Source organism: Halichoeres trimaculatus, unplaced genomic scaffold (assembly GCF_033239565.1).
Source record: "Halichoeres trimaculatus isolate MK-OKI-2021-1 unplaced genomic scaffold, fHalTri1.1 fHalTri1_scaffold_8, whole genome shotgun sequence".
Taxonomy (NCBI): Eukaryota; Metazoa; Chordata; class Actinopteri; order Labriformes; family Labridae; genus Halichoeres; species Halichoeres trimaculatus.
This window is the reverse complement of record NW_027437186.1, coordinates 31,858,686-31,883,175: the sequence shown is the minus strand read 5'-3', so window position 1 is coordinate 31,883,175 and position 24,490 is coordinate 31,858,686. Positions and strand designations below refer to the sequence as shown.

The 24,490-nt window shown below is 40.9% G+C and overlaps 3 protein-coding genes across 3 annotated transcripts; 1 reads left to right on the top strand and 2 right to left on the bottom strand.

Annotated features, from left to right (window-relative positions):
* Positions 1 to 1,920: 1,920 nt before the first annotated feature.
* Positions 1,921 to 6,838, bottom strand: lrit2 (leucine-rich repeat, immunoglobulin-like and transmembrane domains 2). The gene is made up of 3 exons (XM_074676299.1): positions 6,727 to 6,838; positions 5,684 to 6,474; positions 1,921 to 2,738 (listed from the first exon to the last, which is right to left on the bottom strand). Exons 1-3 carry the CDS (start codon positions 6,834 to 6,836, stop codon positions 1,921 to 1,923), a joined length of 1,719 nt encoding a protein of 572 aa, XP_074532400.1. The 5' UTR covers positions 6,837 to 6,838.
* Positions 6,839 to 8,864: 2,026 nt separating this feature from the next.
* lrit1a (leucine-rich repeat, immunoglobulin-like and transmembrane domains 1a) lies at positions 8,865 to 14,186 on the bottom strand. The gene is made up of 4 exons (XM_074675828.1): positions 13,667 to 14,186; positions 12,759 to 13,219; positions 11,190 to 11,495; positions 8,865 to 10,875 (listed from the first exon to the last, which is right to left on the bottom strand). Exons 1-4 carry the CDS (start codon positions 13,786 to 13,788, stop codon positions 9,812 to 9,814), a joined length of 1,953 nt encoding a protein of 650 aa, XP_074531929.1. The 5' UTR covers positions 13,789 to 14,186; the 3' UTR covers positions 8,865 to 9,811.
* Positions 14,187 to 16,972: 2,786 nt separating this feature from the next.
* On the top strand, positions 16,973 to 24,129 carry rgra (retinal G protein coupled receptor a). The gene is made up of 7 exons (XM_074675083.1): positions 16,973 to 17,463; positions 17,782 to 17,938; positions 18,468 to 18,589; positions 18,956 to 19,109; positions 19,202 to 19,319; positions 21,117 to 21,230; positions 22,333 to 24,129. The coding sequence occupies exons 1-7, from the start codon at positions 17,385 to 17,387 to the stop codon at positions 22,474 to 22,476; spliced, it is 888 nt and encodes a 295-aa protein (XP_074531184.1). The 5' UTR covers positions 16,973 to 17,384; the 3' UTR covers positions 22,477 to 24,129.
* The last annotated feature ends 361 nt before the right edge of the window (positions 24,130 to 24,490 follow it).

The window sequence follows — 24,490 nt, the reverse complement described above, 5'->3', positions numbered from 1 at the left end:
TTTATGTAAATAAACCAGTCCCATTCAGACACCAGCTAAATAGACACCAGGAGCAATTTGGGGTTCGGTGAACCTGAAGAGAAATCAATCCAACACGCTTGATCACATGACTACCTGGCTATGTCTTGATCTAAGACAGGCCAGAAAACTGTGAACTTGTATTTTAATTTGGTCTCATTTGATCGTTAACCCCCTGATGCCTGCTGTTGCAAATTTGCGTCATACCCTGTCAGGTCTCAATACAGCTGAGACGACCTTTGTATCTCACTAATGCCGTTTGATTCATATTCTACACATACCAAGGAACATATCTAGTGCACTATGTCCTAGTATGTTGATCTTATTTATATCTGTAAATAAGATATAACTAATTTAACTACAATAACTACAATCTCCATTCAATTTAATCACTTTTTGTATCTTCAGTGATATTTTTACTACTTTTTCTCCTGTGTTTGTCTGGAGATCCTACATGTAACCATGGCCACATTGTTTACGTGTGAACTCAGCTGTTAGCAGCCTGTAGCATGTTAATGCTAACAGGTGTAAGGCCTGATGTCTTCCCACGGGGTGAGGAGAAGGAGGTAAGGATGATGTATTGGTTCTCAGGTGTGAGCTAAGAAGTGACAACATCAACCTGTCCTTCCATCCATCGTTATTGGGAACGTAAGATCTATCTCTAATAAGATGGACGAGCTAGCTGTGCTAACCCAGCAACAGAGGGAATACCAGAAGGCAGAGTAGCATCATGCTATTCACAGGCATGGCTAACGGAGCTAACATCAGACACCAACGTCACATTGGAAGAACTTCACCTGCTGTGAGCAGACAGGATCCAGGAGACAGAGACTGAACAGACTGCTGAAGAAGCTCAGTCCTGAACCCTGTGGAGGTGGAGGCTGGCTGAACTGGACAATGATGGACAAGCTGTCATCATCTATTTTCTCATGGACCTTTTTGCACTTTCTATACACTTTCTTACTTTTGTTTTCTTGATTGCTGCTGTGACTTCAATTTCGTTGTACTTGTTACAATGACAACAAAGTTCTATTCTATTCTATTCTATTACTCTGTCTAAACAGACAGTGGCTTGGAAAGAAAACAGATTTATGATGGTTTCATTTTAATTTTTTTAATGAAAAGCTGTCTTTCAATAAAAACTTCACAACATGCTTCCACAAATCCACTGATACACGTTAAATTACATCTTCTTGCACTTTGAAAGAGCAATACATCGTCCGGGAATATTTATTTAAACAGCATAACAAGTTTAACTTTGTTAAACTATTTCAAATATAAACATGCCTACTGATAACTTCTTAATATTTCAAAAAGTTACAAAGATTTTCCTTTTTTTTGTTCCAAATGTTGAGCCAAAATATACACAAAAATTACAGCTCTGATAAACACATGCATGAATATATACAATATTAATGTGCTAACACAGAATAGCAAACACATCAAGCAGGAGATTAACTACAGGTATTCTGCTGCAATACTTTAAAAAATGTGGATTCAGAAGTTACTGTGAGAATTCCTTCATTAAACAGTTTGAAAAGTGTCACATACAGCAGATATTTGTATATGAAGTCCATTGAACATGGTGATAAGGAGACAAATGTCACACTTGATACAGAAACAGACTGCAGCACATTCTCTACAGTGGTGCAAATCCTTGAATTACACTCTTGACATTACGGTCATCATTCACATCTTTGCAACAAACTCCTCGGCCTAGAACAGAGGAAGAGATAAGATTAAAACCAAGGCAGAAAATTATATCATTGTTCTGAATATGAAAGTTATATAAACAAGTCTGATATGTTAAATCTACTTTGATCTTCGGGAGGTTTTACAGAGTGAGACATTGCTTCATTATAAGATCAGTGGGGTGATTTTTTTTGTTGGTTTTAAGGATATTTAATACAGTTCAGCTGTGATTCTGCTGGGATCAGCTTTGCCTTTATACGGTTTGTCATCTGACCTCCTTCTCACCTTCCTGTCCTCAGAGGAATCTTTGTTGACCAGGCCCTCGTCGCTGGCCGCCTGCAGGCTGTCGAAGGTGCCCTGTCTGTCTCGGTCCATCCCGGTCGGGGCGCTCTCCCTCCGTCGGTTCTTCCAGGTCTGCATAATCACCTCCAGGCAGGCGAACTTAGTGTCTGTGGTGCAGGCGTACATACCTATAGGCACAGCCAGCACCATGGCTAAAACTATCACCACTATGTGAATCAGCTTCTCCCTCTGTTCCATCTCTGTGATGTCACTTCCTGTTACAAACACAATGCACTGGCCTGGACGTGGTGCTTGGTTCTTCAGGGTGACACAGATCTCATATTTGGTGGCAGGCATCAGATCAGAGATGGAGTAAGAGTGGATCCCCGGGCCGATGTAGATCGTTTCTTTCTTATCATCCACGCGGCCAAAGTGGATGGTGAACCAGGTCTCAGCTGGGTGGTCCAGGGCGGCGAACCACTCAATGGAGATTCCACGCACTGTCTGCTTGGCAATGCGGATGTCAATGTAGACATTTTCGTCTCCAGGAGAAGGTGGACCAGGGTCGCTGGGCAGGAGGGCGGACTGGGAGCCGTCAGGAGACTGCACGTCTACCTGGATGTTGATAGAAGAGTTTCCGATGAAGTTGACAGCAGTGCAGGTGTAGATGCCACGGTCTGCTGCGTGCAGGGTGGGGATCACTAACAGAGATACGATGGTTTCTTCATCCACTCTCTCCTGAGACTCTGGGAGCAAAACACAGACGTAGAGTTTCATCAAAAATAAGATGCAGGCTTGGAAGACAGAGGAACTTGATTTCCAAATGATTTTGTGACATTTAACCCAGTCAGATAAATCTTTCTACTTACAAAAACATGCACAACACTGGCAAACACCAAAAATGTTAGAAATGCAAAAGTTTTGGTATGAATATTAAATGTAAGCCAGCAATGAATGGCTGTACAGTATGTCCAATGGCAATGCTGAGGATGGGATACAACTGATCTCGATAGATGATGGGGCTGCCTTGCAACACAGGTCACTTTTGAACTTTTTTAGTTTAATTCTGATACAACTTTAATTTCAATTTGGTTCGAGTTTTAACTTTTAAAAAAAATATATTTAAAAAATTTTAAATCTCAGTACAAACAGGGTTTTCATTTCGCACAGTTTGTGTTTTGTTTTGGTACAGGTTTAAACTAGCAATATGTCAATTGTGATGTGTTAAAGTTTATTATTTCTTTACTATGGACTATTTTTTTTCCTTTTATTTTAATTTACTTATTTTTTTTTATTTGTTTTTTAATTGGAAACAATAAATTTATCGGCTTCTGTCTGTCATTTCTTGTTAACGGTACGGTACATAACCCAACGCTAATGTGGCTAAGTATGTAGCTCTAAATGTCATCACACTCATTATACCTACCATATATATTTTCTAAATGCTGACTTTTTATAATCGTATAATGTTTTAAAAAAAGACCATCTCTTCTGCTGTTGACAACAAATATTATGAAAATTCCTTATCAAACTACAAACAGCAGATTTGTGCCAGTTTAGTCAGTACTTTAGTTGTTGTTTACAAATTTTGAGATGATTTTTTTTGCAATAAGGCAACCAAAATATTGTACTTTCAGAGCTTAAATAATGTGTCAGCAAGCATAGAAACTAGTTGCAGCAATTCATATAAACTTTCATGTGTCTCAAAGGAAGATCTAGTGTCCATTTTGCAGTTTATGGTTATTGTATCACTTCTACATACTTTCTTCTGGCCTAGATGATGCCTGAAGGAGTAAAGGTGATTATGGTGATGTTAAAGTGTCCTACTGATACTTTTAGTCACGAGTTTTCACTAAAGAGTGACGTGTTGAGTATGTGTTTACATTTCAGAGAACAGCCCAGCTCAGCTCATACTTTAATCTCCAGCACTCTTAATCAACACTGATGGTGTTGTAGGCCAACATGCAGTTTGACCCTTGGCTTAACCCTCCTGTTATCTTTGGGGTCAATTTGACCCCATTCAATGTTTATCCTTCAAAAAAATAACAGTTAACTTTTTTATTTTGGCTTCATATTTCCTGACCTTTCCTAATTTAATGGGAACTATTGATTTAGCATAAAATTATTATGATGATATTTTTTCATTTTGCTGTACACATATTGCACGCATCGGTGTTCCTCTGGGGTCAATTTGACCCCAAGCTGTTTTAGCTGTGTAAAACTTGTCTGTCTGTGTGTGACACATGTGTGACCTTATATTCCCACACCTGCAGGTGCAGAGTTAATTCTTTTGAGTTGACACATGTCATGGGGGGGGGGGGGGGTAATGGGAGGAATGAATGTATGTGTGTGTGACCTACTACTCACACCTGCCAAACAGAACTGATAATTCCCGCGCTGTGGAGGGTGGGATATTCCAGCAAGGACATTGGTAGTTTATGTAAAATAAGGGAGGAGCAAACATAAAAGCTTGCATTGCAGCTCTCTTTCCAAATCATTAGGGCCCGAGCCCGCCAACCGCAGGTTGGGCGAGAGCCCTAATGAAACCCTTGTGATTATTATTCTACGCCTTTTATCTTCTTTATTATTTGTTTCTGCCAAAACATCCCCAAATTGCATGCCCTTCGCTTGAAAAAACGTGAGCACGCCTAGCCCCAAAATTCGCATGCCCGAAAAAATGTATGAATCTGCAACTTGCACAAAAATGAACGCGCCCCCTAGGGGATTAAAACTGCGACCCCTTGGGTGACTCTGAGCTACAGCCCTAAAATTTGGTGTGTATAATAAGCATGCCCAGCCCTACAAAAATAGTCCCTTAAGATTTTTGTGCTTTACGAACACGGACTTCGCTATTTGGGCCTAAACATTGTAATTTAGCGATTTTGGCAAACGTATTTGAATAAACTGGGTTTTTTCGCTCATCAACTCAAAACTTGGCTTGACTATACTACTCCCATTGAAGATCAATAATCATAATTGAATTTTTATATTTTTTGCGGTGTGGATATGACATGGGCTCAAACTCTGCCACTGCCAGTCCCAAGCCCGGATAATAAAAGAGGAGGGGTGAGTGAGACGTTATAGTGACCACAAATATGTTACAAAAAAGTAGATAAAATAAGTAAATAAAAATGTTTATGAGAGTAAAGGGGGGGTTACCAACATCAATCAATATGGTCCATTCTTTGAGAGTCATGAATGTGCACCCCAATCAGAAAAGATTTGGATGAAAGATATGAAAGATACACAAACTCTAAAACTATAAGTTTGACCTGATGGTGGCGCTGCAGGAAAGGTCATATCATCACCAAAACCTATAGGGTTCATACTCTTGTGGTCATTAATGTTTTCAGTAAATTTGAGAAGATTTGGATAAAAGCTTTTCAAGATAAATTATTTCTGGTTGAAAAGTTTGGCCTGGTGGTGGCGCTAGAGGACAGGTCAAGGTGTCATTATCAAGGGGTTATTTATGTATTCAACAAATAAACAAAGTTCCTTGACCAAAAAACTTGGTCAACTATTTTCTGTAAATCATTTTCTGGGGGCAAATATCCCTGGGGTCAAATTGACCCCAAGGGTAAAATGTGTGAGTAATATTTGAGGACGATAGGAGGGTTAAAGGTGGGTTACAGATTAAAATGTGCATTTAAGTGTCTCATTTCCCCCAAGATGTCACTGGACTCGACCTTACCATGATATCCTCTGATTATCTTCAGACCATATGTCCACCACACCGAGGGGTCCGGCCGGGCTTTGGCGAGGCAGCGCAGGGTGACGTTGGCTCCCAGGGGCAGGCTGATGTTTTGGGACGGAGTGGACACGATGGGTTTCACGCACGCCTGAAGCTCGACCTCATGGAAGAACTTTCCCGCCCTAAAGTCCGGCCCTGAGCAGGTCAAGTAGGAGTTCATCAGAATAATCGGGGGGCTTAGAGATCTGATGAACTCCACGAAGCCCTTCAGTCGGCAGTCGCAGAGCCAGGCGTTGTCGTGGAGCGCCAGGACGACGTTCGGCCCGGAAACGCTCGCCTCCCGCTCCTCCATACTCTGCAGTTTTTGGTACAGAGGCCAGTTTAGAAAAACCTCCTTGGATATGACTGTGAGCCGATTGAAAGACAAGTCTAAGTATGTCAGACCCGGCAGGTATTTTAATGCATGCTCCGGCAGGACGTCCAGCTGGTTGTGCTTCAGGTCCAGAATCTTGAGGGCCGGTGTGTCCTCGAACGCTGTCCATGGTACTGAACGCAGCTTGTTCCCCTGCAGACGCAGCTCGGTTAAGTTACCCAAACCTTCCAGGCCCTTTGAGTTTATCACTGTGATGTCGTTAAAGTTCAACCACAGATTCTCTAAGGCGGGTGTTTTTGAGAAAGCTCCTCTTGGTATTTCAGTAAAGTGAGATTTCTCTATTCGGATCTTGGTCATATCATCTGGAAGGTTCTCTGGTATGGCCCCGAACGCGCTCTCCTCCATACAAACAAGCGACCTGTGATCAAAAGGAAGAGTCTAAGTGAACATTTGGTCACTGATTAACCAGATGCTTCAAAAATACAATTAACTTATACCACAAATTAGATTCCAACCTACACTCCCCTTTTAACCTTATCTTTTATTTACTTACAGCCAAACAGTTCCCTCTAATGCTTCACCGTTTGTCTTTAATTCCACTGACACGGTTACACAGGTTAAAAATACACCTGACTAGGCTAGAATAGGACAACAAGGAATCAGGTCTTACCTTCCATGACGATCTTCTACACAGCTACACCCGCGCAAACATTGAGCAAAAGTTCCGTGGGACTGAACGATCAACACAGCTATGCCCAGCAGGTAACAAAGTATGTCCATAGTCCGCGAAAATACCTGAAGTTAAGGACTACATTCGTGCTGGGACATATGCTACCACCTGTGGCAGACGGTGGAGGCTTATTAAGCTTAATCCCTGACGTTGAGCAGCGCACATTGAACAAGTGGCGTCTGATTATTGGGAGGGACACGTGCGATTAACCTCACACCGACTGTGTCAGTGAGTCTGACCCCAATAAAGGTTTAGAAAGGTAGACCTCTGTTGTTCTACCTTTTCCAGGGTTCAACTCATGAAAAATACAAAATTAATCCTATAATCTTCACTAATGTTCATTCAAATTATTTTTTCTCTCCTTCCTGATAATTTTATCTTTATTTGTAGCATCTAATGCAAATTTATAAACACTGATGCATTATAACGTGTAAAAAGGTTGTTAGAAAAAAAAGTTGCTGTTGTCATTTAGTAAAAAATCTCTTCTACATTTTCTTGACTAGGCTTCAATATGGCTAAGGGATTGGCAAAAAAGCATTAATATGATTCAAACAAAATATTAGAGCAAGACAAGATCTGCTCATTTAAAATTTGATGTAGGCAACCCATAACAAATTTGGTCATAGACAAAAAAATGTGTAAAAAATAATATTAAAAACAAACAAACAAACATACTTAGGGAATGTTATCCAACTATTTAGTTCTGGTGCTCAAATTGCAATAATTTGAGGATTTCATCACCCACAGTGCATAATAGCATTAAAAGATTCATAAAATCTAGATAAATACCTGTACAAAAAGAGATAAGGTCAAAAAAAAATACTGGGTAGCTATGATGCTAAGGTCCTCAGGTGACACTGCATAAAAAATAGACATGACTCTAAAGTGGAAATCACTGCATGGGCTCAAACTTTGTTCCAACAGATACTGCCTGCAGTGCATCCATTAAAGGAGATTAAACATGTACCATTCATGAAGAAAATGTTTATACTGTTGATTGCAATCTAGACTTTTAATAAAGCGTCTTAAGATAAAAATTGTTGTGAACTGGTGTTATAAAAATAAAAAGACTGATGGACTGGGGTTATTATGCAGACAAGATAAAGAAATACCTGAAATCTCTCCTGGCCTGAAATAGTTAAAGATGTTCTGGGGTAGAGTGAAGAGTTGTTCTTTGATTGTTATTGTTATTAGCACACAGCTAAATAGCCAGAATCAGAGATGGTATTGGGATGCATAAGTGATCACAGCATAAATATCTAACACATATGGAAATGTACTGTTTATATGAACAATATAAACAATATACTGTATATATTAACAATATTGGTTTTGGAGCAAAATATGCTGCCACCTCGCAAGTGTCTCATTCAGGATGATTTCACAACCTAGCCAACTAAAAAAAAGGTTTTTTATTTATGGGCTGTGACTTTTTACCCCCAAAACACATTTTACTTATCAGCAGTCACACAACTAAAACATCTTTTTGTTTTCATCACTAGGGATAGATACCAACAGAATTCTGTTAAAAGTGCCGGATATTGATTCACCTAAAACCAAAAGGTAGCATGTTGAGGTACCTAAATGCATCCTTGTGACTGTGAGGGAGTGGAGGCGTAGGTGATTTTCCATGCTAGAAATGAACACAGCATTGCAAGGTTATATATTGAAGAATAAATATGTTAAATTGATTTTTTTAAATATTTTGTTATCAAACAAATTGATATTTCTTAGCAAATAAACACAAAAGAGTACCGGTACCGGTTGGCAGGTACCAGACATCTGTACCGAATCGTTTCAAATGTGAAAGGTACCCATCCCTATTCATCACTAATCATCACTTTTGTTTTTTGGGACACCTTAAAGTCTAAAATGATCTTAGCAAGAAAAAAAAAGTCAGAAATTGAGATGAAAACACTACAAAGTATCGCTCTTCAAAACGTTGCTGAATGAGGTTAAGAATCAAACTGAGACAAAGGGGAAGATTTAAGAACACACAATACCTCTAGGTGGACATTTGTGTATAAAAGTTTATTCATTTCAATTCAAATAATATCACTGGAATGAATAGATCTACATCGAACAGGGGAGTGATGCCTCTAGGTGGCACTAAACAGGTACATAGAGATATTTCAACATGTGTCTCTGGTGGGAATAGAAATTATTCATCTTCTCATTTTGCTTCATTTCCACCTTATTTACAGCGTGTCATAGTTCAGTCCTTTCTGTACTTCTCTCCAGCTCCGGCTTCTCTCCATCACCAGAGTGTTGAACCATGCCTGTGTGTATATCTTCTCCGAGAACGTATGACAGATATATACAGAGGCACAGACTTAACTGTATATGTAAGTGTACATCATCCAGTACAGTATATACAAATCATACACATACATATTGGATATAAACAGTGGAGGATCGACCTTTGATTTCCCTTTGAGTCAGATCAGGAGGTGGAGGTTTTTCTTCGCTGGGCCATGCGGTGAGATGAAATGTGAGTTATGATTCTTGTTACGATCCTTTAACTTTGGACGTGTTTTGTCTTTTAGGCTTGTGTGTCTGAATGCTGTCTTATTTTTATGTTATGAATATGTGATTGTTCCATTTTATGTGCAAGTAACCTGAGTTATTCCACTAAGAGCTGGAAGAAAACAAGTTAACCGCAATTTTAAAATCTTTTCTAAACTGATATTTCCATAATGGTGCAACGTGCAAAGGTCCTTTGATAAAAGTTGGCTCTCTGCGGTGGCGGCGTTGGCGGCATGATCCAGCGAGGAGGGACAGGTGGGGGGGAATCCCAGGGTGTGGGCGTGTGGGAGCGGGAGGGAGGGGGGCTGACGTCAGGATGATGCTGAGAGCGTGTGTACGGGTGGTGATGTGGATACTGACGTGGGTGGAGATGAGGATTGGATTGGTGATGGGGATGAGGGTGGGGATTTGAATGGGGATTGAGATTGGGACTAGAGCGTGGATGTGGGTGAGCGCGAGGAAGATGGCGTGGAGCGGGAGCCGGAGCTGGAGCATGATGTCAGCAGAAGTACTCGTTTGGCTGTCCCTCTATCTTAGCTGTGGCCTCTGAGTCCAGGCTGGAGCGGGCGGACAGCAGCCTGTTGGACTCCTCTGGGTTCAGTCTGTTCAAATACTCGCCCTCAAGACCTTTGGCCTTGGTGCCGGGCGACAGTGTCTCAAAGGTCACATATGAGTCTTGGATGTCCTTTGATTTCTTCCCCCAGTACTTCTGGATGCGTCTCTTCAGCGCCCCGCAGCACACGATGACAGTGAGTGGCACGGCGATGACACAGGCCACTGTGATCACAATCACGTTAATGAGCTTCTGGGTGCCCGTAGCACTGGCTGCTTCGTCTGTGGAAAATATGACGCACTGCTCCTTCTTGGGGATCAGCCCCCTCACACACACACAGGCAATGTACTTGGTCCTAGGCACCAGCCCGTCGATGGTGACCCTGTTTTGCCCGGCGCCTACGTTAATCTTCCTCATGTCCCTCTCTCCGAACACAGCGTACAGCACACTGAAAACGGTGGTGTTCTTGGCTTTGGGGGCTCTCCAGTTCAGAGAGATTGTATTGTCTGTGTCCCCCACCACTTTCACAGAGCGCACCACCCTGTCTGGATCCTGCTGCAGCGACGAAGTGTTAGCTGCCAGGTTGCTCAGGTTAGTCTTCTCCAGATCCAGCAGAGCATCTGGGTTTGAAGAGGTGGCAGGCCCTGGGGTGGCTCTGTCAGCCAGGCTGTAACTGGCCACTCCAGGGTCTGGACCCAGACCAGGTGGGAGGCCTGAATCCAGGGAAGAAGAAGAAGAAGGAGAGGTTGGGACTACATACCGAGCGACCAGTTTCTCCTGGTAGGCGGCTTTGCCCACTGGGTTGGGTTTCTTGACTTTGGCTCTCTTGTCGTTGAGGGTTTGGTTTCCCTCTGGTTTGGGTGAATTAGTGACAAGGAGTGAAATTACAGCTTCAGCATTCCCTGCGTAGTTTGTGGCCTTGCAGATGTATTTCCCAGAATCACGGTAGGACACTGCTGGGACGCTGAGGATGGACCAGGTGATTCCTTCCTTTGAGGTTTCCTGCTGGACTGTGGAGGAAAAGGAACATAGCTGTTACAGAAAAACATTTAAAAAAGAAAACAAAAAAAAGTTGTCCGTGGAATACTCTCTTTCATAAATGCGCAGACGGCCAGGCAGGTGATTATACAATGTTGCATTGATTATCCCCATTGTTGCATAACTCTCTGTTGTAGCCACAGCTGTCACTCAGACTTATAACCTTCACTATCTCTACTGGAAGCTTTCTGTTTAATTAACAGCAGCTTTACAGTGCAGACTAAAGCATCTTATCTCAGGCTGAACACAGAGGCAGACCCTGACACTGAAAGACCTGCTGACCCACCTGTTCCATTTAGGACTCGTCCATCCGCTCGGCGCCAAGTCAGGTCTGGGATGGGAACTCCAATAGTCCCACACCTGAGCAGCACATTGTTCCCCACGGCGCTCCTGACTCGTGCCACAGCTGTGTGGATGCGTGGGAGCTGACAGCGCTGCAGCTCCGCATCGCTGAACAAAACTCCTGACACACTCTCTGGGGCTGAACACCGCAGTCTGGTGTCAATGAACGCCACTGAAAGAGTGGGAGACTTCTGGAACTGGACCAGGTCGTACAGCCGACAGTCGCACACCCAGGGGTTATCATGGAGACCTGAGGACGAGGGAACAAGTGAGGCTACAGGAGGAAGACGAGCGTCCAGCTGTGTGCAAAGTGATGGAGCAGCCTGCAGATGGCCGATGTGGATGTTAGGATGCTAATCCTGTAAGAGGATTAGCTTTTAATTCATAAACTACATCATGACCATGACCACGGCAATGATGGTACTTGTGATGAAGATGATGATGGTGATGATGGTGATGGTGGAGGTGAAGGTGGTGTGGTGATCAAGGTCAGACTGCAGTCATCCCACTCTGTCCTTGAATGGAGCACAGGCCTTTAAATCTGAGCTTGGATCAGCTGTTTGCATGAGGATGAATGGAAAACAGGAGATGAGCAAGTGCAACACAAACTTTGCATGAAACTCCAGTTCTACACATGCTGTCAGCTTGGCAATGCAACTACAATGACAACATAGAAAAAGGCTGTTGCCTTCTTATTGAGCAAAGTACATGCCTTAAGTTCTAAAAGCATAAATTACAGTAGTATCATTCAATTCATGCAACTATTAAGAGACAAAATTGAAATACAGTCCCTGTGACATCTATAAGAATAATACAGGTATTAACTGAACAATAGATGAGCAGATTTATGGATTTATTAATGTTTACAGGTACTTGTCAACAGTCAAATAGTCCAAATCAATGTCTTTGGATTATTTTATCTTTATTTCCTTTCTTTTTTCTACCATATTTTCCCTCTTCTAAAGATTATACCACTGAAATATCACAAGTTGTGAAACATACCAACAAACATTTCAATCATCTTACCTCACACATTTAAGCTACATGTTACCCTGCTAACTGACTTCTAAAGTGTTTTCAGGCATTTACTATCTTAGGATAGTAATAAAGCAGTTATAAAATCAGTTAGCAAAAGGTGTATGGCTTATGTGTAATGAGTTGTGCTGAACTGCAGTTCAAAAAAACTGTGCGTAAAATTCAAGTCTAACTTTCCTTTTTACGCACATGGTTTAACGAGTTGTTTTAGGGACTTCTGTACAAAGTTCCTTATTATTATCATCATCTTTGTTTTTTCTTACTACTTAGACTCTATTTTTTTATTTTTGTAATATTTAGAGTGTGTTTATAATAATTGTACAGAGAGAGTGTGGTTAACCAGAGTCAAATTCCTTGTATTCTTGAGATACTTGGCGAATAAAAGCGATTCTGATTCAGATTAATTACGGCAGCTTCAGTAAGACCTGAAGGTTAAGACGAAATGAAGTTAAGTGACAGGACGCGCATCGTCTCTTACCAAGTATCATTTTGGAGCTCTCCGGCCCTTGCACAGGTTTCACTGCCAGCCAAGTGGACAGCACCTCTACCGGCAGAGTGAGCAGACTGTTGCTGGAAAGATCCAGGTAGGTAAGGTTTCTGATGTAACCGGTGGCTTCTGCGGGCAGCGAGGTGAGCTGGTTGTTGTGCAAATCGAGAAGTCTGAGACTGGGCATATCCATAAGAGATTCCCAGGGAAAGGCGGTGAGGGCGTTCCCGTCCAGACGAAGCTCCTCCAGGTTGTACAGCCCCCTGAAACTGTCCGGGTTCAAGGCGGACAGCGTGTTGAAAGACATCCACAGGAATTCCAGACTGGAGAGGTAGTTGAAGGCTTCACTTGGAATCCGCTGGATGGCCGTCTTTTCAATCCGCAGCTTGGACGTGTCGACAGGGAATCCGACAGGCACAAGAGAGATATCGGGATCATTGCAAATCACGCTCCTATGGAGAGGAGAAGTTAAGACGCGTACACTCCTGAAATCATCCATCACAAGCTACGCACTCAAGCATAAAATGTTAATTTAGAATTAAAATATAAACGATTGAACTGTCTTAAGGCCGTTTTAATGTGTGGTTAATCCACAAGTTGCATAAAAACTCTGCTAATAATTCTGAAAATGCTCATTTCCCAGTCCATCCAAACTCGCAAAACGCGCGTAGATGGGGGTTGAAAGTGCCTTTGAGAGATAATCCAGCATTAAATAAAATTGGACCGGCATGCACTCCCTGAATTATCTTTGTACACGTGCTCACCTCCGTGCAAACATCTGTCCTGTTATAAGAACAGCACCTGTCCGTCTCCAAAGATGCGTCTTTACGCACAACCAAGGAGACATTCTAATGTGTGTTTGTCATAAAAATCTTTTTTAATCTGGACACTCCTCTTACCTGGCCTTTGATCCATCACTCAGGTTGTGGTAAAAACAGCTGCACTGCGACGGACACGAGCTCACTGGGGACACAAGTTCACCTGCGGCCGCGCAGAGCCCCAGGAGCAGGACGAGGAACATTTTGGCCCACTTTTACGCATACGCAGCTTGCCTACATGCGCCCAGTTTGCGCCCACTGAAGTCAAACAGACTTACTTTTCTCTCTCATTTACAGCAATATCTTCCGCATGGCTTTGTCCCACCGCTTCGCTGTCCCATAGTGATCCGACTGCTATGAGTCCCGAGATAAAAAGGATAGACAAGGATTAGCGAAAGGACTGGCGTTCTTTTCATTTGGATGCGTATTGCATCCCGGAATCCGATAGGCTGCGCAGAGACGTCCCTATTTATTATCACAGAAAAACACTTCCGAAATGGTCATAATCCACTGTGATGTTTGGATTTTTTTCCCCTGTCCCTCAAATGTAGCTTGTTCATTTGAGCCCTGCCGTGACTGTTAATCTGTAAGTGGACTGCACAATGTTTTACCACAAGGTGGCCCCTATATCATAGCCTGTGGCAATCAGGGGCCACTCAACAGATGTTCACTCAACATTTTCTTTATCCATGTCTTTTTTGATTCAAGGAAACATTTTTTTTAATATAATGTATTTTACATTTATTTTCCTCAAACTTCATTGCTGAACATCATTGTGTTGTGAAACCCTTTTGCCTCTTTTGTTGTGATGTATTCAGTTTATGTTCCAGTCAATAAATTCCACTTACAGGTTACAGATTCCTCCAAAGAGAAATGAACACAGATGGTTGGAATAAGAGAAAACAACAGTCACAGAAATGTTTGTTTGAGAAGTTTGAGTGGATCAGACTGATGATGGAGTAATCCTTTGGATACAACATTACAAAGAGAAATTCCTCCGATTGTAAATCTTTTGTTTTGCAGTTTGAGTCACCAGTACATGAGTGAGCTGGCACATTTCCAGCCACACTGGAAGTTTAGTGTTACGCTTGGCTGCTACTACAAAGGACGCTGACGCATGCAGAGATGACGAAACACAGAGCTGAATTGACTTTGTGTTTGACTTGGCAGCAGGAGCCCACTTTACATCTGACCCACATTTAGCACTGGGGATGGGTCATAATAGAGTAACAGGCATTAAGTTGTGACAGCAGAATATCTTGAATACACTGCATTCTTTGATCCTTTGAGTGTACTTCATTTGTAGGATGCCAAACAGAGTATTTCATAGTGGCTGTTCATATGTTCAACACTTCCACCTCTCTGCGTTAAGATCCTCACAGCTTCTCCATGTATGGTTTAAGTTGGTGCAGGTCTGTGACGAGGCTCCAAAGTGTTGAGCAGTTGTGCTCCCTTGAAAACTTGAACATTCCTGATTTCACTCAAGAAGTTAATCTCATTTACTGAGGGTTATAAAGCCTTCCTTATATATTGTATGACCGTTGTATGCTGGCTGGAGTCCATTCAAGGTGCAAAGTCACTCTTAGTGCGCAAATATATCATGTGAACAGGTGTGTGGAGTATTATTAGACCAGTTTGGGTTTGGGCATTCTGCTTGGATAATTGGGAATAAATGAAGAAAAAAAAAATAGATAAATAAAATAAAATAAAATGAAATGAAATAAAATAAAATAAAAAGAAAAAATGAAATAAAATGAAAAATAAAAGAATAAAATAAAAAATAAATTTTATTCATAGAGCCCTTTTCAAAAACAAAGGGCTTTACATAATAAAAACAAGCAGTAAAAAGAAATCAAAGAGGAAGAGCAGAAAAGAAGTAAAAGAAAAATGTGAGGAAAATCATCGAAATATAAAAAGCTAAGAACCACCCCCAAATAAAATAGAGGAAACATCTGTAAAATAAAAGAAATACAAGATTAGAACAGATTAAAGTAACACAAGGTAAAGGATTTAAGATCCTGCCCATGATACTGTCAAAGAAAAAGTTAAAAATGAAAAAATAAAAGCAGCATTTTGATGATTAAAACACACTCAGCTAAAATCTCTAATAAAAGCACATCTATAAAAAATTAAAAAATTAAAAAATGAGTTTTTAAAAGAGGACAAAGAGTCTCGTTTTAGTTTAAGACACCCGTGTAAAACTACTTTCAGGAGGACAAGAAATCAAAAATGATTCAAATGTCACGTATTAATGTCATAGCTTTACTTCTTTCTTTAATTTCTGTGTATTGAAGTTGTAAAGCAAAGTGATATCAGTATTTTTCATGTAGCAACATGAATTTCACCATCATGCTGAGGTCATGACAGACATGTAGATTTATTCTTCAGCATCTTAAAAAAACAAAAAGAGTAAATATCTGTTTATGCTCATGATAATGCCATGATTTCTCTTATCATTTTGAAAGAGATTTAATCAGAATTAAACCGTTTTCAAATTGTTTTGAGTATCTTTAAGTAAAAAACATTCAAAAATTCGCTCTTAACCTTTGCCCCTTCCATATGATTATTACGCCTTACATACTTTACCTATGTTTCTCAAGTTTTCTGATCTTTTAATCCCACGCTTGGGACAGACTTCAGCCGTACAATGACAGGCCTGTGCCCCCTCTAACCCTTTATGGCATGAAAGCTTTAACTGATGTTGCAACTGCATGAAACATGGCAAATCCATTGTATGCTTAACATGATGGCTGGATTTCATGTCATTAACACGCATGGCAGTCGACTTAAGGGGAATAAGTACGTGGGCTTTTATTGTACGGCACATGTTTGCCCACATCACACATGAAACTCCAGACTGAATCAAGCTTTTATTTGACTTTTTGTTGTGTCTGCCTCCCCAAAAAGCAATTTGTTTGTTCCATTTGGTGCAGACAACACAGTTGGTTTAATCTCTAAAGGTCAGTGTGTCTGTCAGAAGTTAGATTTCCTGGAAAAGGGTGGAAAAATAAATGCTGTGTTTCAGAGGCAGATGCAGTCAAAAACACTGTCATGGATCCTCTGTGATGTGACAATGAGCACTTTGTTAAAAGGCTCATACTCAGTGCATGACTGTAAATGATCTTTTCACTTAATTAGTACGGTATCTAGAAATAACACATTATTTAGCATTAAAACTGCCTGCATAGGCTTCATGTATTCACACCCGTGTTTTTTTATGTTTTTTTTTTTTATCTGCAGCTTCTGGATGTGACATCAATCAATCACTTGTGCAGACCCTATGGCAGAAACATTAATGTCAAAGAATAGGTGCTGCTTCATTGTTAGTTTCACGGTTGGGTGTCTTTATTTTCTCCAGGAATGGGAGTGTTTTTGTGAATGGCAGGATGCAGCAGCCCTGCAGACACCTGTTGTCTCCTCGAAGCCACGCGCAGCAGCTGGCCGTGTTGAACGTGTCGCCTCATCGTTTGACATCAGCAGCCGCTGCATCCTCACCGCGCGCGGACACACAAAGGCTTGTTGTGTAACTAATTGAGGGCTTTACTGTTGCGGTGGGCAAATACGCATTAAGGGCTGCGGTTTGTGTGGTTCAGTTCATTAAGGCATTCCTGCACGGATTGGGGCGACAGAGAGAGGGGGGCTTTACATAATGGAGGGCATGCTTTTCACGTGAAATGGCCCTTTAAAAGCGGGCTTCCCTGCACTCTCATTCAGGCACATCGTAAACGAGCAGCAGCGAGGAGTGAAAAGTCTGTGACAGCTGCACTTTGGGGTTAGCTATTGTCAGATCGGCTTCAGGATGGTCTCGTCGTACCCGTTACCGGAGGGCTTCTCCGACTTTGATGTGTTCTCCCTGGGATCGTGTCTGCTGGTGGAGGGTGAGTGGTTTTTGTTTTGTGCTGGAATTCAACCAAATCCTGCGAGGGCTGCACCCGCTGGATCATCCACCTATGACAGGACCTGACACCAGCTGGTCACTGACACCACCAGCGTGTAGTGTTACGACAGGAAGGATCTGTGTTTCTCTGTGTGAGATCACACACTAACCTACACTTTGAGACTGTAAACAAACTGTAAGGTGTCACGCTGCAACATTTGGTGCAGTAAACATCGCTTTGCGCGCTATTCACCCCGCGTAAACACTGCCTCCATTCATGATCATAACCGCTCGTTTCTCTCCCATGTATCCATGTAAGGTCTGCTGGGCTTCTTTCTAAACATGGTGACGATCGTCGCCTTCCTCAAAGTGAGGGAGCTGAGGACCCCCAGCAATTTCCTCGTCTTCAGCTTAGCTTTAGCTGACTGTGGCATCTCCATGAACGCCACCATCGCAGCTTTCTCCAGCTTCCTGAGGTGAGTGATGTAATCGCCACCTCCTCTCGTAAGGTCGGGGTGTGAAGTGGCCTAAATAAAACGTAATGCACTAATAGTGAGGATAATATCGTAGGTTTAACGTGTAACATCTGCCCTCATTGGGAATGATCGACCTGGAGCTGCAGCCTTTAAGTAATGGAGAAGCAATGTGAGCTGCAGAGTGCAGGGGGAGCGGTCAATACACTGATACAGGCTCCAGCGTTATTATGAACACAGGATTGTCAGGCTGTAATCAGGAGATGAGAGATTCAGCTCCAGGGATTACACTGACTCTTCCTTTTTATGATTTATTCTTTAAATATGCCCATGAGTGATTGAATTGTCTACTAATTTCATCACTCATGCTTTAAATAGAGATTTATGTCCCAAAATAGGAACATTATTCGATTGCTTTCTCTTTCAGTTTTACTATTCATGTGTATGATCATATTCAGCACATCCTGTATGAATTAAATATTATTTCATTTGAGTGTTTTCATCTCTGTATGATCTCACCCTGTGTTTACAGATACTGGCCCTATGGCTCTGATGGATGCCAGACTCACGGTTTCCAGGGCTTCGTCACAGCTCTCGCCAGCATTCACTTCATCGCTGCCATCGCTTGGGACAGATATCACCAGTACTGCACCAGTAAGTCGCCCTTTATACCTGCACAGCACATGAAGCACAAGCACATACGTCGTACTTTTATTTTGAAGGCTGCTGCAGGAAGAGGCCAGCTGATCCACAAGTGGCCTGATGTCTTTAATTATCACATATTATTCTGATTAAACACAGTTTACAGTGTTAAAACTGCAACCTATGCATGAAAATCAGCCCTAAATCTATTTTACTGTCAGCTGGATCCACACAGGAAAAGAGGAAACATAACACCTAACAATGATTACTCAGGGTTACTACACTTTTTCTCACAGCAGCAGCCGTGTGATCTTTCCCAGAATGAGATAAAACATGCAGTCGAGCTGATGATGATTGTTGTTACCGTGTTTTTCTCAGGGACAAAGCTGCAGTGGAGCAGCGCCATCACTCTGTCCGTGTTCATCTGGCTCTTCACCGCCTTCTGGTCCGCCATGCCTCTCATTGGCTGGGGAGAGTACGACTACGAGCCCCTCAGGACCTGCTGCACACTGGACTACAGCAAGGGAGACAGGTACAGACTACAAATGAACAAACATGATGCAATTCACACATATGTATCCTTTAGTACTCTATGAGACTGAGTCATTTTGTGCATTTTTCCAGAAACTACGTGTCCTTCCTGATCCCCATGGCCATCTTCAACATGGCCATCCAGGTGTTTGTTGTCATGTCCTCCTACCAGTCCATCGCACAGAAATTCAAGAAGACAGGAAACCCCAGGGTAAGGACAAATCTGCTTCTTGAACTTCACTTTCATTCTTTTCCTTTTCTAGTTATTTGTCATCAAAACACAACCAGCAGCACAGAGAAGCACTGGGCTACTTTTTGCTTCAGTGCTCTAATCTACCACTGAATCACATGCATGATCCAGAGGAATTTAGAGATTCCTTTGAAACCCAGAAGACACTAATAAATCAGCTGAATGCTCAAATACCTACATTTGTTAAACTCTCCCAAATATTCTGCTTCATTTAAAGTCAATCACAGAAGGACCGAACTGTACTGACATGCATTTCATCCCCCTCCTGAGTAACTTCCCTACGTGGTCCCTTTTCAGAGAAACAAATCAGACGCTGAATGGGCAGCATGTAGCCTGCCACATATATAGGTCAATGCCACGGGGGAAAGCCGGGCTCTTTAGTTCGGATTTCTGACAGTAGCTGCTCTTTGAAAACAAACTGTATCAGTGAATGGAGTTCAATAGTTGTGTTTCTCAGGGGCAAATCAGGCTGCCTCACTCTACGTTGCATAAGCCCATTACTCACAGTCATCTGAGTTGGACGGAGACACTTTCATTATAAGCACAAAGGCTGCAGAGGAAAGACAGAGCAAAGAAAGAAAATTATGTAATGTCTGCCCAATATGTTAAGCACATGACGTGTGTGCTACAAACACCTGCAGGGATTCAATCGCCCAGACACGTCTTGATGTCAGGAAGTGTTTCGGAGAGGTTGTGTTGAATGCTTCTGAAACTGGCTTGTCAGGGCAGGACTTGTGTTTTTTAAACCAACACATCATGTGCAACCAAACTTTTCTCCAACCAGCAACCTCCAACTTAATTTAAACTTTAATCACACAGTTTTGGAGAAAGTTTAACATTTTAATCCCATTCTGTAGGTTTGAATTTGACATTGCTTCAAAACAGGGTTGGTGGAAGTACATTGGATGTGTATAGCTGTTTTCAACAGAGAAGAAAACAGCTGAAGATGCTCAAAGGAACAGAAGTTTGAGTTAAGGTGTTGAAGTTTTCTTTCCAAGTCTAAACTCTGGATAGTTTAATGAACAGGGCAGCTGTTGAAACATGATAAAGTGAGCTTTAATCCACATAAACACCAAATGGAAACTTATATTGTAGATTTAAGTTTGTTTTTGTTTACATCTTACATTATTTGCAAAATTGCAAAGCTTCTATGTTCCAACTTTTGTTTGACAAGTTTTTTCTTGCTTATTATTTTCTTTTACATTTTTCAAAGTGAACATTTTCAGTCAATCAAAACTGAGTATAAATGAATCAGTCACTGAATGAAGGGAGCTTTAAAGGCTTCATATTGACTATTTTTGACCCATATCTGGATAACTGTGTTGGAAAGTGCATCCAAAAGCATAAAGCATTCTTTTCAAACTTCAAGAGAAACTATACATGAGGCAGTGTGGTTCATTACCAACCTCAAAAGCACTTCAGGTATGAAAAGAGAAGCTGGTCTTTGAGTTAAGGTGTTAACGTCTCTCTGTTGGTCTTAACTATGACTCACAGTAAGCCTACTTTGACCCCTGGCTCTCAGAAACCCGCCCCTTTTCTTTCCACTGTTCTGTTTACAAGCTTGAATTTTCCCAGATGCTGTTTTCCTCTCAGTCATTATCCCAGGCGTGTGACTCGCCCCAGAGAGAAAAACCTCATGACACAAAGCATTTTTTCCTCATTCCTTATGGCTCATTCTTGTTCTGATCCTCTCCTTCTCTTTCTTCTCTCTTTCTACACCTTTTCTATGTTTATCCCTTCTTCTTCACCCTGATGCAGTTTAACCCCAACACTCCTCTGAAGACCATGCTGTTCTGCTGGGGCCCCTATGGTTTCCTGGCTTTCTATGCCGCAGTGGAAAATGCCAACCTGGTCTCCCCCAAGCTCAGGATGGTGAGTGTGGACAGTTCCCACATCTGCACAGCACTCATCCAAATTCAAGAATCTTAACAAAAAAAAAAAATCAGCTTACATTAACAGCACATTTGGGGCTATTAAACATAAACAATAATAATGTTAGTATATAGGGATGTAAAAATACACTCAATACAATTTCAGATACTGGGCTAACAGTGAGATTTTCTCACAATTATTTTCAACAAAATGAGTTTGCAGACAAAATATGCCTGAGAAAGATTCTTTGAATTATTTCTGCAACTGCAAAACACAAACCATGCAGTGCATGCAAAATTTAAAACACACACATATATTTTATATGTATAAAAACAACAAAATATGTTTTCTCTTATTTTCAAAAAATTAAAGAAAATTCCCTGTTTATTTATCAGAGGGAAAAAATGCCAGTAAAATTATATTTTATCTTGAATAACAAAAAATAAATTAAAAATATTTTTTTTTATAAATCTCACACAAAAATAAATAAATAAATAATACAAATAAACAAAATCTTGTCAAATAAACAATCACAGGTTTGCATGTGTTCCTAGTTTAGGATTTATATTTTTATTTATTTATTTTTTTTAAAAAAATTTAAGGAAAAACAGCTCTCTGCTGTTTAAATAGGGAAAAATGATTTTTTTTCTTTCTTTTTTTCAGTAATTTGCATCATTTTTAACTGCAATGCAATGCAGCTTTACATCTCTTTTATTTTTTATTTTTACCTTACTTTAACAAATGAAAGTGGTAGTAACAGTGTGGTAATTACATAATTTAGCATTTATATCACTTATTGGTTAATGTGAAATATTTTATCTGCTATTATAATATCAAACTAATTTGCGGAAACCACCTTTGGGGTTTTCCTCAAGTTAACAGGGTTCAGCCCTGCTTCCCTCTGATTGGCTGGCTCAGTGACATGATTTTCACTTAGCGTTGTGAAGATTATATCAAGTAGAGGAGCAACACAAACATGAACATATCCAGCTGCTGTTTCCTTCTTAAAACATGAGAAATTTACTTCACAGCTATTTGAATGAATCAGTTTCATAACTCTGTAACCCTGCACTGACCGCCTTGTTTGCATCAACCTCTGCAGATTGCTCCCATCCTGGCTAAGACCTCTCCCACCTTCAATGTCTTCCTTTACGCTTTGGGAAATGAGAACTACAGAGGAGGCATCTGGCAGTTCCTCACCGGGGAAAAGATTGATGTGCCTCAAATTGAGAACAAGTCCAAATAAACTAAGCATGCAATAATCACACACTCGTTCTGTCCTGGTGGTTTCTCACAGGTACCCGAATGTTTTCTGTCTGTGGGTGTACGTGCATGTGTTGCGTTTTGAACAGTGGTAGCCAAATTTCTATGTGAGCATCTGTCCTGTGTTTGTAGTCCTTTGTTTCTGCAGTTGTATTTTGTGAAGGACCAAAAAAAACAAAGATTTCCTCTTTGGAGAAGCAGCTAAGAGCACTCATAATGTCACAGAGTAATTGCATTGGACTCGGTTCCTTCAGTAACAAACACATGATTTGTCTGGTTTTCATTGGAGCATTGTGAAAGTGTTTTTTATTAGGCAGGGATGACTTTCATTTACACAATGCTTACTTTGAACAGCTGCTAAACCAGTTTTAATGAGACCTTTACATACAAGCACTTCTATAAATAGAGTCTTGCTATCAGCTTCATGTAAATTAATTACATCGCAAATATTTCATTCAGAGAGGCAGCAATTGTTTTCTGACGGCTAAACTTGGCATAGGTCACAGGTTATCAAAAGGACCAAAAAATATGAATCTATAAAAACAAATTAAGTTATAGAAAAATAGCTCAAATGTTCCAGAAAAAGACAGAGGTCACAGATTTCCGATGCATGTGACCCTCTCTGGGTCTGCAGACGCTTACACTCGCCAAGTGCCTGTCAACAACATGTTGAAGTGTTTACATGCGCTGATGTCTCATCATGCTCAGTACGGTCCTGAGAGAGCTCTGTATCCAGAGTAGATACGCTAATCCTCCAAACAACAGGACCATTCATCAATACACAGCCCCCACGACAAGCAAGAGATTAGTCTCTGGTTGTAGATTAACTGAACATGCTCCTTGTTTCTCTGTTTGAGTGCAACAAAGACAGAAGTCTGTTTGATACTTAAACTAGATCCAAATCATTATAAGTGTCTGTTAAATGAATTTAGCATGATCAGTGTAATCCAGCTCTAGATTTGGTTTGTTAATAAATTTAAAGAGATAAAATCTGTCCTATGATTCAGACCTAAAATTAGATTTCAGGATCGCATATCATGAAGTAAATCATGTTTCTGCATTTAAACATATGATTGATTTTGTTTGACCTTTCTGTTGTTGAACCAAAGCTAAAGATGAGACACCAACAAACAAAGTGGTTATCATATAATCAATATTATCTAACTGTAGGTTTCAGAAACCAAATAGTCCACTCAGTCTTCTGTTTCAGTGTAACGCAGACACACACAGTTTATAGGTCAGTAAAGAGTTTAACAAACATACAACACCTGTTTAGATTTAGGGTGGATGTAACACTCAAGGATCAAAGATAAAGTCTCTACACTCTTCAGCATGCACATCTCTAATGATATAATAACATAACTCCTCCACCAACACCAACAGGCGTGTTTACATCCCAACTCTTACGTGTAAATGTAAAAATGTCCCACGCTGTCCTCCAAATCCAGATAATAATAGTGATGAATAGCTTTTGTATGATTATTGACCGCTGCACAACCCTGAAAACTTGATTGTAGTCACCTTTTCAAATGTTATTTAATTTATGTCAGCCTGTTTGCTGTTTTTGATTGACTTTTGGTGAGCTTGTGCAGTGAATCAAGCTATTTTTCTGATATTTAATAAAGGATCAAAACTCTCAAGTGTCTGGGTATTTTTTCTTAGTCACCGTCAAAATTTCAGAGGGATCTGCTTTCTAAGTATTCTCTGGATCTTTTAATAAGTTTTACCTTGAGGAGCACTGCTCTGGTCCAGGGACGGAGCCCGGATTATAATTTTGGGTTGGCCTCAAATCACAAAAGTTAGTAAATAACCATTACTATATAAATTTAGATAAAGTTCTGTTACTATTTATGTTTTAAAGCAGGTTTGGTTGATTTTTGATCCTGTAATATTTGATAAAATTTTAGTGCATCAGACAGCAATGGCTCTCAATGGTATTAGCCAAAAATTGGTGCTCTGACGCACCAATGGGCTGTCCCACCTCAACTATTCATGCT